General features: G+C 36.9%; 1 protein-coding gene across 2 annotated transcripts in view; it reads left to right on the top strand.

Moving 5' to 3' along the window:
* The window catches only part of LOC106595244 (TSC22 domain family protein 4), a 119867-nt gene that overhangs the window by 101416 nt on the left and 2062 nt on the right, over window positions 1-16389 (top strand). For both annotated transcript variants that reach the window (XM_045721397.1, XM_045721396.1), the window contains exon 4: window positions 13466-13517. In XM_045721397.1, the coding sequence (XP_045577353.1) occupies window positions 13466-13517 (52 nt within the window). The remainder of the gene's footprint in view (window positions 1-13465; window positions 13518-16389) is intronic.

The raw sequence follows: 16389 nt of genomic DNA, 5'->3' as shown, positions 1-16389 counted from the left end.
TAGTCTACCACAATCACAATAAATCCATGTAATATAGTCTACCTACACCATCACAATAAATCCATGTAATATAGTCTACCTACACCATCACAATAAATCCATGTAATATAGTCTACACCATCACAATAAATCCATGTAATATATCTACCTACACCATCACAATAAATCCATGTAATATAGTCTACCTACACCATCACAATAAATCCATGTAATATCGTCTACCTACACCATCACAATAAATCCATGTAATATAGTCTACCCACCATCACAATAAATCCATGTAATATAGTCTACACCATCACAATAAATCCATGTAATATAGTCTACCACCATCACAATAAATCCATGTAATATAGTCTACCTACACCATCACAATAAATCCATGTAATATAGTCTACCTACACCATCACAATAAATCCATGTAATATAGTCTACCTACACCATCACAATAAATCCATGTAATATAGTCTACCTACACCATCACAATAAATCCATGTAATATAGTCTACCTACACCATCACAATAAATCCATGTAATATAGTCTACACCATCACAATAAATCCATGTAATATAGTCTACACCATCACAATAAATCCATGTAATATAGTCTACCACCATCACAATAAATCCATGTAATATAGTCTACCTACACCATCACAATAAATCCATGTAATATAGTCTACCCACACCATCACAATAAATCCATGTAATATAGTCTACCCACCATCACAATAAATCCATGTAATATAGTCTACCTACACCATAACAATAAATCCATGTAATATAGTCTACCTACACCATCACAATAAATCCATGAAATATAGTCTACACCATCACAATAAATCCATGTAATATAGTCTACACCATCACAATAAATCCATGTAATATAGCCTACACCATCACAATAAATCCATGTAATATAGCCTATACCATCACAATAAATCCATGTAATATAGTCTACACCACCACAATAAATCCATGTAATATAGTCTACCTACACCTTCACAATAAATCCATGTAATATAGTCTACACCATCACAATAAATCCATGTAATATAGTCTACACCATCACAATAAATCCATGTAATATAGTCTACCTACACCATCACAATAAATCCATGTAATATAGTCTACCTACACCATCACAATAAATCCATGTAATATATCCTACACCATAACAATAAATCCATGTAATATAGTCTACCTACACCATCACAATAAATCCATGTAATATAGTCTACCTACACCATCACAATAAATCCATGTAATATAGTCTACCTACACCATCACAATAAATCCATGTAATATAGTCTACACCATCACAATAAATCCATGTAATATAGTCTACCTACACCATCACAATAAATCCATGTAATATAGTGTACCTACACCATCACAATAAATCCATGTAATATAGCCTACACCATCACAATAAATCCATGTAATATAGTCTACCTACACCATCACAATAAATCCATGTAATATAGCCTACACCATCACAATAAATCCATGTAATATAGTCTACACCATCACAATAAATCCATGTAATATAGTCTACCTACACCATCACAATAAATCCATGTAATATAGTCTACCTACACCATCACAATAAATCCATGTAATATAGTCTACCTACACCATCACAATAAATCCATGTAATATAGTCTACCTACACCATCACAATAAATCCATGTAATATAGTCTACACCATCACAATAAATCCATGTAATATAGTCTACACCATCACAATAAATCCATGTAATTTAGTCTACACCATCACAATAAATCCATGTAATATAGTCTACCTACACCATAACAATAAATCCATGTAATATAGTCTACCTACACCATCACAATAAATCCATGTAATATAGTCTACACCATCACAATAAATCCATGTAATATAGTCTACACCATCACAATAAATCCATGTAATATAGCCTACACCATCACAATAAATCCATGTAATATAGCCTATACCATCACAATAAATCCATGTAATATAGTCTACACCACCACAATAAATCCATGTAATATAGTCTACCTACACCTTCACAATAAATCCATGTAATATAGTCTGCACCATCACAATAAATCCATGTAATATAGTCTACACCATCACAATAAATCCATGTAATATAGTCTACCTACACCATCACAATAAATCCATGTAATATAGTCTACCTACACCATCACAATAAATCCATGTAATATATCCTACACCATCACAATAAATCCATGTAATATAGTCTACCTACACCATCACAATAAATCCATGTAATATAGCCTACACCGTCACAATAAATCCATGTAATATAGTCTACCTACACCATCACAATAAATCCATGTAATATAGTCTACCTACACCATCACAATAAATCCATGTAATATAGTCTACCTACACCATCACAATAAATCCATGTAATATATCCTACACCATCACAATAAATCCATGTAATATAGTCTACCTACACCATCACAATAAATCCATGTAATATAGCCTACACCGTCACAATAAATCCATGTAATATAGTCTACCTACACCATCACAATAAATCCATGTAATATAGTCTACCTACACCATCACAATAAATCCATGTAATATAGTCTACACCTTCACAATACATCCATGTAATATAGTCTACACCTTCACAATACATCCATGTAATATAGTCCACCTACACCATCACAATAAATCCATGTAATATAGTCCACCTACACCATCACAATAAATCCATGTAATATAGTCTACACCATCACAATAAATCCATGTAATATAGTCTACACCATCACAATAAATCCATGTAATATAGTCTACCTTACACCATCACAATAAATCCATGTAATATATCCACACCATCACATAATCCATGTAATATACCTACACCATCACAATAAATCCATGTAATATATCCTACACCATCACAATAAATCCATGTAATATAGTCTACCTACACCATCACAATAAATCCATGTAATATAGTCTACACCATCACAATAAATCCATGTAATATATCCTACACCATCACAATAAATCCATGTCATATAGTCTACCTACACCATCACAATAAATCCATGTAATATAGTCGACCTACACCATCACAATAAATCCATGTAATATAGTCTACACCATCACAATAAATCCATGTAATATAGTCTACCTACACCATCACAATAAATCCATGTAATATAGTCTACCTACACCTTCACAATAAATCCATGTAATATCGTCTACCTACACCATCACAAGAAATCCATGTAATATAGTCTACACCATCACAATAAATCCATGTAATATAGTCTACACCATCACAATAAATCCATGTAATATAGTCTACCTACACCATCACAATAAATCCATGTAATATAGTCTACCTACACCATCACAATAAATCCATGTAATATAGTCTACCTACACCATCACAATAAATCCATGAAATATAGTCTACACCATCACAATAAATCCATGTAATATAGTCTACACCATCACAATAAATCCATGTAATATAGCCTACACCATCACAATAAATCCATGTAATATAGCCTATACCATCACAATAAATCCATGTAATATAGTCTACACCACCACAATAAATCCATGTAATATAGTCTACCTACACCTTCACAATAAATCCATGTAATATAGTCTGCACCATCACAATAAATCCATGTAATATAGTCTACACCATCACAATAAATCCATGTAATATAGTCTACCTACACCATCACAATAAATCCATGTAATATAGTCTACCTACACCATCACAATAAATCCATGTAATATATCCTACACCATAACAATAAATCCATGTAATATAGTCTACCTACACCATCACAATAAATCCATGTAATATAGTCTACACCATCACAATAAATCCATGTAATATAGTCTACCTACACCATCACAATAAATCCATGTAATATAGTCTACACCATCACAATAAATCCATGTAATTTAGTCTACACCATCACAATAAATCCATGTAATATAGTCTACCTACACCATAACAATAAATCCATGTAATATAGTCTACCTACACCATCACAATAAATCCATGAAATATAGTCTACACCATCACAATAAATCCATGTAATATAGTCTACACCATCACAATAAATCCATGTAATATAGCCTACACCATCACAATAAATCCATGTAATATAGCCTATACCATCACAATAAATCCATGTAATATAGTCTACACCACCACAATAAATCCATGTAATATAGTCTACCTACACCTTCACAATAAATCCATGTAATATAGTCTGCACCATCACAATAAATCCATGTAATATAGTCTACACCATCACAATAAATCCATGTAATATAGTCTACCTACACCATCACAATAAATCCATGTAATATAGTCTACCTACACCATCACAATAAATCCATGTAATATATCCTACACCATAACAATAAATCCATGTAATATAGTCTACCTACACCATCACAATAAATCCATGTAATATAGTCTACCTACACCATCAAAATAAATCCATGTAATATAGTCTACCTACACCATCACAATAAATCCATGTAATATAGTCTACACCATCACAATAAATCCATGTAATATAGTCTACCTACACCATCACAATAAATCCATGTAATATAGTCTACCTACACCATCACAATAAATCCATGTAATATAGCCTACACCATCACAATAAATCCATGTAATATAGTCTACCTACACCATCACAATAAATCCATGTAATATAGCCTACACCATCACAATAAATCCATGTAATATAGTCTACACCATCACAATAAATCCATGTAATATAGTCTACCTACACCATCACAATAAATCCATGTAATATAGTCTACCTACACCATCACAATAAATCCATGTAATATAGTCAGTCTACACCTTCACAATAAATCCATGTAATATAGTCTACCTACACCATCACAATAAATCCATGTAATATAGTCTACACCTTCACAATACATCCATGTAATATAGTCTACATCTTCACAATACATCCATGTAATATAGTCCACCTACACCATCACAATAAATCCATGTAATATAGTCCACCTACACCATCACAATAAATCCATGTAATATAGTCTACACCATCACAATAAATCCATGTAATATAGTCTACACCATCACAATAAATCCATGTAATATAGTCTACCTACACCATCACAATAAATCCATGTAATATATCCTACACCATCACAATAAATCCATGTAATATATCCTACACCATCACAATAAATCCATGTAATATAGTCTACCTACACCATCACAATAAATCCATGTAATATAGTCTACCTACACCATCACAATAAATCCATGTAATATAGTCTACCTACACCATCACAATAAATCCATGTAATATAGTCTACACCATCACAATAAATCCATGTAATATATCCTACACCATCACAATAAATCCATGTAATATAGTCTACCTACACCATCACAATAAATCCATGTAATATAGTCTACCTACACCATCACAATAAATCCATGTAATATATCCTACACCATAACAATAAATCCATGTAATATAGTCTACCTACACCATCACAATAAATCCATGTAATATAGTCTACCTACACCATCAAAATAAATCCATGTAATATAGTCTACCTACACCATCACAATAAATCCATGTAATATAGTCTACACCATCACAATAAATCCATGTAATATAGTCTACCTACACCATCACAATAAATCCATGTAATATAGTCTACCTACACCATCACAATAAATCCATGTAATATAGCCTACACCATCACAATAAATCCATGTAATATAGTCTACCTACACCATCACAATAAATCCATGTAATATAGCCTACACCATCACAATAAATCCATGTAATATAGTCTACACCATCACAATAAATCCATGTAATATAGTCTACCTACACCATCACAATAAATCCATGTAATATAGTCTACCTACACCATCACAATAAATCCATGTAATATAGTCTACCTACACCATCACAATAAATCCATGTAATATAGTCAGTCTACACCTTCACAATAAATCCATGTAATATAGTCTACCTACACCATCACAATAAATCCATGTAATATAGTCTACACCTTCACAATACATCCATGTAATATAGTCTACATCTTCACAATACATCCATGTAATATAGTCCACCTACACCATCACAATAAATCCATGTAATATAGTCCACCTACACCATCACAATAAATGCATGTAATATAGTCTACACCATCACAATAAATCCATGTAATATAGTCTACACCATCACAATAAATCCATGTAATATAGTCTACCTACACCATCACAATAAATCCATGTAATATATCCTACACCATCACAATAAATCCATGTAATATATCCTACACCATCACAATAAATCCATGTAATATAGTCTACCTACACCATCACAATAAATCCATGTAATATAGTCTACCTACACCATCACAATAAATCCATGTAATATAGTCTACCTACACCATCACAATAAATCCATGTAATATAGTCTACACCATCACAATAAATCCATGTAATATATCCTACACCATCACAATAAATCCATGTAATATAGTCTACCTACACCATCACAATAAATCCATGTAATATAGTCTACCTACACCATCACAATAAATCCATGAAATATAGTCTACACCATCACAATAAATCCATGTAATATAGTCTACACCATCACAATAAATCCATGTAATATAGCCTACACCATCACAATAAATCCATGTAATATAGCCTATACCATCACAATAAATCCATGTAATATAGTCTACACCACCACAATAAATCCATGTAATATAGTCTACCTACACCTTCACAATAAATCCATGTAATATAGTCTGCACCATCACAATAAATCCATGTAATATAGTCTACACCATCACAATAAATCCATGTAATATAGTCTACCTACACCATCACAATAAATCCATGTAATATAGTCTACCTACACCATCACAATAAATCCATGTAATATATCCTACACCATAACAATAAATCCATGTAATATAGTCTACCTACACCATCACAATAAATCCATGTAATATAGTCTACCTACACCATCAAAATAAATCCATGTAATATAGTCTACCTACACCATCACAATAAATCCATGTAATATAGTCTACACCATCACAATAAATCCATGTAATATAGTCTACCTACACCATCACAATAAATCCATGTAATATAGTCTACCTACACCATCACAATAAATCCATGTAATATAGCCTACACCATCACAATAAATCCATGTAATATAGTCTACCTACACCATCACAATAAATCCATGTAATATAGCCTACACCATCACAATAAATCCATGTAATATAGTCTACACCATCACAATAAATCCATGTAATATAGTCTACCTACACCATCACAATAAATCCATGTAATATAGTCTACCTACACCATCACAATAAATCCATGTAATATAGTCTACCTACACCATCACAATAAATCCATGTAATATAGTCAGTCTACACCATCACAATAAATCCATGTAATATAGTCAGTCTACACCTTCACAATAAATCCATGTAATATAGTCTACCTACACCATCACAATAAATCCATGTAATATAGTCTACATCTTCACAATACATCCATGTAATATAGTCTACATCTTCACAATACATCCATGTAATATAGTCCACCTACACCATCACAATAAATCCATGTAATATAGTCCACCTACACCATCACAATAAATCCATGTAATATAGTCTACACCATCACAATAAATCCATGTAATATAGTCTACACCATCACAATAAATCCATGTAATATAGTCTACCTACACCATCACAATAAATCCATGTAATATATCCTACACCATCACAATAAATCCATGTAATATATCCTACACCATCACAATAAATCCATGTAATATAGTCGACCTACACCATCACAATAAATCCATGTAATATAGTCTACACCATCACAATAAATCCATGTAATATAGTCTACCTACACCATCACAATAAATCCATGTAATATAGTCTACCTACACCATCACAATAAATCCATGTAATATAGTCTACCTACACCATCACAATAAATCCATGTAATATAGTCTACCTACACCATCACAATAAATCCATGTAATATAGTCTACCTACACCATCACAATAAATCCATGTAATATAGTCTACACCATCACAATAAATCCATGTAATATAGTCTACCACACCATCACAATAAATCCATGTAATTTAGTCTACACCATCACAATAAATCCATGTAATATAGTCTACCTACACCATAACAATAAATCCATGTAATATAGTCTACCTACACCATCACAATAAATCCATGTAATATAGTCTACACCATCACAATAAATCCATGTAATTTAGTCTACACCATCACAATAAATCCATGTAATATAGTCTACCTACACCATAACAATAAATCCATGTAATATAGTCTACCTACACCATCACAATAAATCCATGAAATATAGTCTACACCATCACAATAAATCCATGTAATATAGTCTACACCATCACAATAAATCCATGTAATATAGCCTACACCATCACAATAAATCCATGTAATATAGCCTATACCATCACAATAAATCCATGTAATATAGTCTACACCACCACAATAAATCCATGTAATATAGTCTACCTACACCTTCACAATAAATCCATGTAATATAGTCTGCACCATCACAATAAATCCATGTAATATAGTCTACCTACACCATCACAATAAATCCATGTAATATAGTCTACCTACACCATCACAATAAATCCATGTAATATATCCTACACCATAACAATAAATCCATGTAATATAGTCTACCTACACCATCACAATAAATCCATGTAATATAGTCTACCTACACCATCACAATAAATCCATGTAATATAGTCTACCTACACCATCACAATAAATCCATGTAATATAGTCTACACCATCACAATAAATCCATGTAATATAGTCTACCTACACCATCACAATAAATCCATGTAATATAGTCTACCTACACCATCACAATAAATCCATGTAATATAGCCTACACCATCACAATAAATCCATGTAATATAGTCTACCTACACCATCACAATAAATCCATGTAATATAGCCTACACCATCACAATAAATCCATGTAATATAGTCTACACCATCACAATAAATCCATGTAATATAGTCTACCTACACCATCACAATAAATCCATGTAATATAGTCTACCTACACCATCACAATAAATCCATATAATATAGTCTACCTACACCATCACAATAAATCCATGTAATATAGTCTACCTACACCATCACAATAAATCCACGTAATGTAGTCTACACCATCACAATAAATCCATTATTTATTTTAGACAGGTCTAAAGAAACATGACATGAAGAAAATGTAGGATATTTCAGAAGAACAGAATATCATCCTCTGAGTTGTCCTGATGTGGCTGTGGGCAGGTCCTGATGTGGCTGTGGGGCTACACTAGTTCATTTAGCAGGTCCTGATGTGGCTGTGGGCTACACTAGTTCATTTAGCAGGCCCTGATGTGGCTGTGGGGCTACACTAGTTCATTTAGCAGGTCCTGATGTGGCTGTGGGGCTACACTAGTTCATTTAGCAGGTCCTGATGTGGCTGTGGGCGACACTAGTTCATTTAGCAGGTCCTGATGTGGCTGTGGGGCGACACTAGTTCATTTAGCAGGTCCTGATGTGGCTGTGGGCTACACTAGTTCATTTAGCAGGTCCTGATGTGGCTGTGGGGCTACACTAGTTCATTTAGCAGGTCCTGATGTGGCTGTGGGGCTACACTAGTTCATTTAGCAGGCCCTGATGTGGCTGTGGGGCTACACTAGTTCATTTAGCAGGTCCTGATGTGGCTGTGGGGCTACACTAGTTCATTTAGCAGGTCCTGATGTGGCTGTGGGGCTACACTAGTTCATTTAGCAGGTCCTGATGTGGCTGTGGGGCGACACTAGTTCATTTAGCAGGTCCTGATGTGGCTGTGGGGCTACACTAGTTCATTTAGCAGGTCCTGATGTGGCTGTGGGCTACACTAGTTCATTTAGCAGGTCCTGATGTGGCTGTGGGGCGACACTAGTTCATTTAGCAGGTCCTGATGTGGCTGTGGGCTACACTAGTTCATTTAGCAGGTCCTGATGTGGCTGTGGGCTACACTAGTTCATTTAGCAGGTCCTGATGTGGCTGTGGGCTACACTAGTTCATTTAGCAGGTCCTGATGTGGCTGTGGGGCTACACTAGTTCATTTAGCAGGTCCTGATGTGGCTGTGGGGCTACACTAGTTAATTTAGCAGGTCCTGATGTGGCTGTGGGCGACACTAGTTCATTTAGCAGGTCCTGATGTGGCTGTGGGGCTACACTAGTTCATTTAGCAGGTCCTGATGTGGCTGTGGGGCTACACTAGTTCATTTAGCAGGTCCTGATGTGGCTGTGGGCTACACTAGTTCATTTAGCAGGTCCTGATGTGGCAGTGGGGCTACACTAGTTCATTTAGCAGGTCCTGATGTGGCTGTGGGCTACACTAGTTCATTTAGCAGGTCCTGATGTGGCTGTGGGGCTACACTAGTTCATTTAGCAGGTCCTGATGTGGCTGTGGGCTACACTAGTTAATTTAGCAGGTCCTGATGTGGCTGTGGGATATGGCTGTGGACTAGATTTGCTAAGAATTCCGTGGTATTATTTTATATTATTTTATAGTATGACGAATACAATTGAACAAAGCTGAATAAAATAGAAAGGATATTTTCTCCAAATGATTTGAGGTGTTGCGCACATGCGGCTATTCTGTGTTGAGCTGTTAACAAAATAACCGGTCCTCCTAAATGCTTAATTTAGAGTTATTCATGTAACTTTAGTCGTTCTACAGACGTCGGGTTATGTTTAGATGTTTAATACATTGTAAGGTTGCATGATGAGGCTCTAATGATGATTCGAAAAAGTTCGCTTGAAAGGCAAGAGCCAAATTGTCACTCATTCACAATTTGACCAGCACTTGATAATGCCTAGAATTTTACGGCGGCATCCCCTTTGTGTGGCCGCAATGCACCCTAAAAAAAATCCATGCCTTTTGCGGCCAGAGTTGGCCACCCGGCTAAACTGAGCAATCTGGAGAGAAGGGCCTTGGTCAGGGAGGTGACCAAGAACCCGAATGGTCACTCTAACAGAGCTCCAGAGTTCCTCTGTGGAGATGGGAGAACCTTCCAGAAGGACAACCATCTCTGCAGCACTCCACCAATCGGGCCTTTATGGTAGAGTGGGCAGACAGAAGCCACTTCTCAGTGAAAGGCACATGACAGCTCGCTTGGAGTTTGACAAAAGGCACCTAATGACTCTTAGACCATTAGAAACAAGATTCTCTAGCCTGATGAAAACCAGATTGAACTCTTTGGCCTGAATGTAAATGTGATATTTCAGTTTATTTTTTATAAATTAGAAAACATTTCTAAAAACCTGGTTTTGCTTTGTCATTATGGGGTATTGTGTGTAGATTGATGAGGGGGGGGAAAAAAACAATTTAATACATTACAGCCTTATTTTAAAATGTAACAAAATGTGGAAAAAGTCAAGAGATCTGAATACTTTCCTAATAAACCGTACCTTTGGAAAGTATTCACACCCCTTTAGTTTTTACACATTCTGTTACATATGGATGTTTTTTAAATTTTTAACCAGGATTGGTACCTCTAACCAGGATTGGTACCTCTAACCAGGATTGTTACCTCTAACCAGGACTGTTACCTCTAACCAGGATTGTTACCTCTAACCAGGGTTGTTACCTCTAACCAGGATTGTTACCTCTAACCAGGATTGTTACCTCTAACCAGGATTGTTACCTCTAACCAGGATTGGTACCTCTAACCAGGGTTGTTACCTCTAACCAGGATTGTTACCTCTAACCAGGATTGTTACCTCTAACCAGGATTGTTACCTCTAACCAGGATTGGTACCTCTAACCAGGATTGTTACCTCTAACCAGGATTATTACCTCTAACCAGGATTGTTACCTCTAACCAGGATTGTTACCTCTAACCAGGATTGGTACCTCTAACCAGGATTGGTACCTCTAACCAGGATTGGTACCTCTAACCAGGACTGTTACCTCTAACCAGGATTGTTACCTCTAACCAGGATTGTTACCTCTAACCAGGATTGTTACCTCTAACCAGGATTATTACCACTAACCAGGAGTGTTACCTCTAACCAGGATTGGTACCTCTAACCAGGACTGTTACCTCTAACCAGGATTATTACCACTAACCAAGACTGTTACCTCTAACCAGGAGTGTTACCTCTAACCAGGATTGGTACCTCTAACCAGGATTATTACCTCTAACCAGGATTGTTACCTCTAACCAGGATTGTTACCTCTAACCAGGAGTGTTACCTCTAACCAGGATTGCCATTACAAAAATTACAATTATTATTTTAGCAAACAATTATTGTGATTCATCCTGTATAGTTCCTAACATTATTACCCGCAGAGCAACATATGTGGGATACTCATACTCACTCAACCTCCCCCCACAAACAACCATAAACTCAGATGTTCAACAGTTGTCCAATCCAGAGCCCAACTTGATGTACGAATACATATACAGTTGCAGCTGTTTGAGAAGGCATGAAATTTAGCAGAAATGGGAAGATTTGAGTAACCAAGTCCTAGCTGATGGAGATGAGATATACCCCCCTACCCTGAACCACATGCTGGTCCCCCGTTGTGGCCATTTTCCCCAAGCATCTCTGACCTTTTGATTATTTTGTGCCACAATAGGCTATAATAGATTTTTTGGCCCAATAGTCCTGGCATTTTGATAGTGTTATATTGCCTAAAAAACTCAAATTAATTCAAAGCCACTGGGCCTAATAAGACATCTTTTCATTTAAGTTGTATTTCATTCTAAGTAACAATTTATTGAGTATAATGATAAAATACAACTAAATGTTTAGGTGCTGAGCGCTTTATGTTCCTAGTGTGTCGCACTCTCAAATGCTCCACAATGTATTTGTTTGTAGGCTATGTTCTTGAAATCACTGAGATAATAGGCTAATACTATAGCCTAAATTATACATGTTTTTTCCTTAGGCTCCCTGTCTGGCTCCTGACTAATGTAGAGTGTTTATATGCTGTTTAGTATGACGCGTAGCCTATTTCAAATGATGAGTGCTTCTTACAGTCACCTTTTTTATATTTATGAAAATACTTTTCATTCAAATCATGTGGTTTGGTTTCAATACTTCAAAATCAAATGGTAGGTGCAGGTAGTCACACAAATAGATGGGTGTTGTTTTAATGAATGCTTATAATTTTTTTGTGTGAGCGAGGAGCGGTTTGGTTTTGAGTAGAGCGGCTGAGTGGGATTTCCGACCACTCAACTCCGTACTCTGATGTGAACTATGTGCCACCACATTACACTGAAACTAGACACACACACTATTCAAAACTGTTTATTTTCTTGTCTTTGCAGTGGGTCGAGCAGCAGCATGATCGCAATCGACAACAAGATCGAGCAAGCCATGGTAGGCCTCTGTTGTGTTTTTCAGAAAACAAGCCTGAAACCTTGAATAAAGACTGTTAGTGGCAGCCATAGGAATTGCAATCTGGGAGACGGATGTACATAGAAATAGGTTTCCATAATAAGAGCCAGGGAGCTCAAAAAAAGAAATAATTCTGGTCGGATTGTCTTTGGATTTTCGCTTGCCATATCAATTCTGTTATAGTCTCAGACATTATTTTAACAGTTTTAGAACGGTCAAAGTGTTTTCTATCCAATGGTACCAATTATATGCATATCCTGGCTTCTGGGCCTGATTAACAGGCAGTTTACTTTGGGCATGCCAGTCAGGCGGAAATTCAGGAAACTAGACCCTATTCCAGAGAGGTTAACCTTATTCTGACTTTATGTATTGTGATATAAATCACATTTTATTTGTCACATACATGTGATATAAATCACATTTTATTTGTCACATACATGTGATATAAATCACATTTTATTTGTCACATACATGTGATATAAATCACATTTTATTTGTCACATACATGTGATATAAATCACATTTTATTTGTCACATACATGTGATATAAATCACATTTTATTTGTCACATACATGTGATATAAATCACATTTTATTTGTCACATACATGTGATATAAATCACATTTTATTTGTCACATACATGTGATATAAATCACATTTTATTTGTCACATACATGTGATATAAATCACATTTTATTTGTCACATACATGTGATATAAATCACATTTTATTTGTCACATACATGTGATATAAATCACATTTTATTTGTCACATACATGTGATATAAATCACATTTTATTTGTCACATACATGTGATATAAATCACATTTTATTTGTCACATACATGTGATATAAATCACATTTTATTTGTCACATACATGTGATATAAATCACATTTTATTTGTCACATACATGTGTTTAGCAGATGTTATTGCTGGTGTAGCGAAATGCTTGTGTTTCTAGCTCCAACAGTGCAGTAATATTTAAATAGTAATATCTAACAATTTCACAACAAACACACATCTAAAGGAATGGAATTAAGAATATATAAATATTTGGTCCAGCAATGTCAGAACGGCATAGACATATACAGGTATGTTGGTTAATAACCTCATTCTGATATCATGTAGAGAGGCGTCACTACAGACCCTGGTTCAGTGCTAGGGGCGTCACTACAGACCCTGGTTCAGTGCTAGGGGCGTCACTACAGACCCCTGGTTCAGCGGTCTAAGGCACTGCATCTCAGTGCTAGAGGCGTCACTACAGACCCTGGTTCAGCGGTCTAAGGCACTGCATCTCAGTGCTAGAGGCGTCACTACAGACCCCGGTTCAGCGGTCTAAGGTACTGCATCTCAGTGCTAGAGGAGTCACTACAGACCCTGGTTCAGCGGTCTAAGGCACTGCATCTCAGTGCTAGAGGCGTCACTACAGACCCTGGTTCAGTGCTAGGGGCGTCACTACAGACCCTGGTTCAGCGGTCTAAGGCTCTGCATCTCAGTGCTAGAGGCGTCACTACAGACCCTGGTTCAGCGGTCTAAGGCACTGCATCTCAGTGCTAGAGGCGTCACTACAGACCCTGGTTCGAATCCAGGCTGTATCACAACCGGCCGTGATTGGGAGTCCCATAGGGTGGCACACAATTGGCCCAAAGTCGTCCGGGTTTGGACGGTTTGGACCTGGTCTTTCCATGACAGACTGACCAGGTGAATCCAGGTGAAAGCTATGATCCCTTACTGATGTTCACTTGTTAAATCCACTTCAATCAGTGTAGATGAAGGGGAGGAGACGAGTTAAAGAAGGATTTTTAAGCCTTGAGACAATTGAGACATAGGTTGTGTTTGTGTGTGTAACCGATGTGAAATGGCTAGTTAGTTAGCGGTGGTGTAACCGATGTGAAATGGCTAGTTAGTTAGCGGTGGTGTAACCGATGTGAAATGGCTAGTTAGTTAGCGGTGGTGTAACCGATGTGAAATGGCTAGTTAGTTAGCGGTGGTGTAACCGATGTCGAAATGGCTAGTTAGGTTAGCGGTGGTGTAACCGATGTGAAATGGCTAGTTGGTTAAGCGGTGGTGCGCGCTAATAGCGTTTCAATCAGTGACGTCACTCGCTCTGAGACCTGAAGTAGGGTTTCCCCTTGCGTTGCAAGGGCCGTGGCTTTTGTGGCGCGATGGGTAACGGTGCTTCGTGGGGTGTCAGTTGTTGATGTGTGCAGAGGGTCCCAGGTTCGAGCCCAGGTTGGGGCGAAGAGAGGGATGGAACCTACACTGTTACATGGGCCAATCAGAGGGTGAATTGGCAAGACAAAATATTAAAGTGCCTTTGAACGGGGTATGGTAGTAGGTGAACGGGGTAGTAGTAGAACGGTGATGGTGGTAGGTGAACGGGGTATGGTGGTAGGTGAACGGGGTATGGTGGTAGGTGAATGGGGTATGGTGGTAGGTGAATGGGGTAGTAGGTGAACGGGGTATGGTGGTAGGTGAACGGGGTATGGTGGTAGGTGAACGGGGTATGGTGGTAGTTGAACGGGGTATGGTGGTAGGTAAACGGGGTAGTAGGTGAACGGGGCATGGTAGTAGGTGAACGGGTATGGTGGTAGGTGAACGGGGTATGGTAGTAGGTGAACGGGTATGGTAGTAGGTGAATGGGGTATGGTGGTAGGTGAACGGGGTATGGTTGTAGGTGAACGGGGTATGGTTGTAGGTGAACGGGTATGGTGGTAGATGACGGGGTATGGTGGTAGGTGAACGGGGTATGGTAGTAGGTGGACGGGGTATGGTAGTAGGTGAACGGGGTATGGTGGTAGGTGAACGGGGTATGGTGGTAGGTGAAAGGGGGTAGTAGGTGAACGGGGTA

This window comes from Salmo salar, chromosome ssa07 (genome assembly GCF_905237065.1).
Source record: "Salmo salar chromosome ssa07, Ssal_v3.1, whole genome shotgun sequence".
NCBI classification, from domain to species: Eukaryota; Metazoa; Chordata; class Actinopteri; order Salmoniformes; family Salmonidae; genus Salmo; species Salmo salar.
Note: the sequence above shows the minus strand (reverse complement) of the source record. Positions and strands in the feature narration are given on the sequence as shown.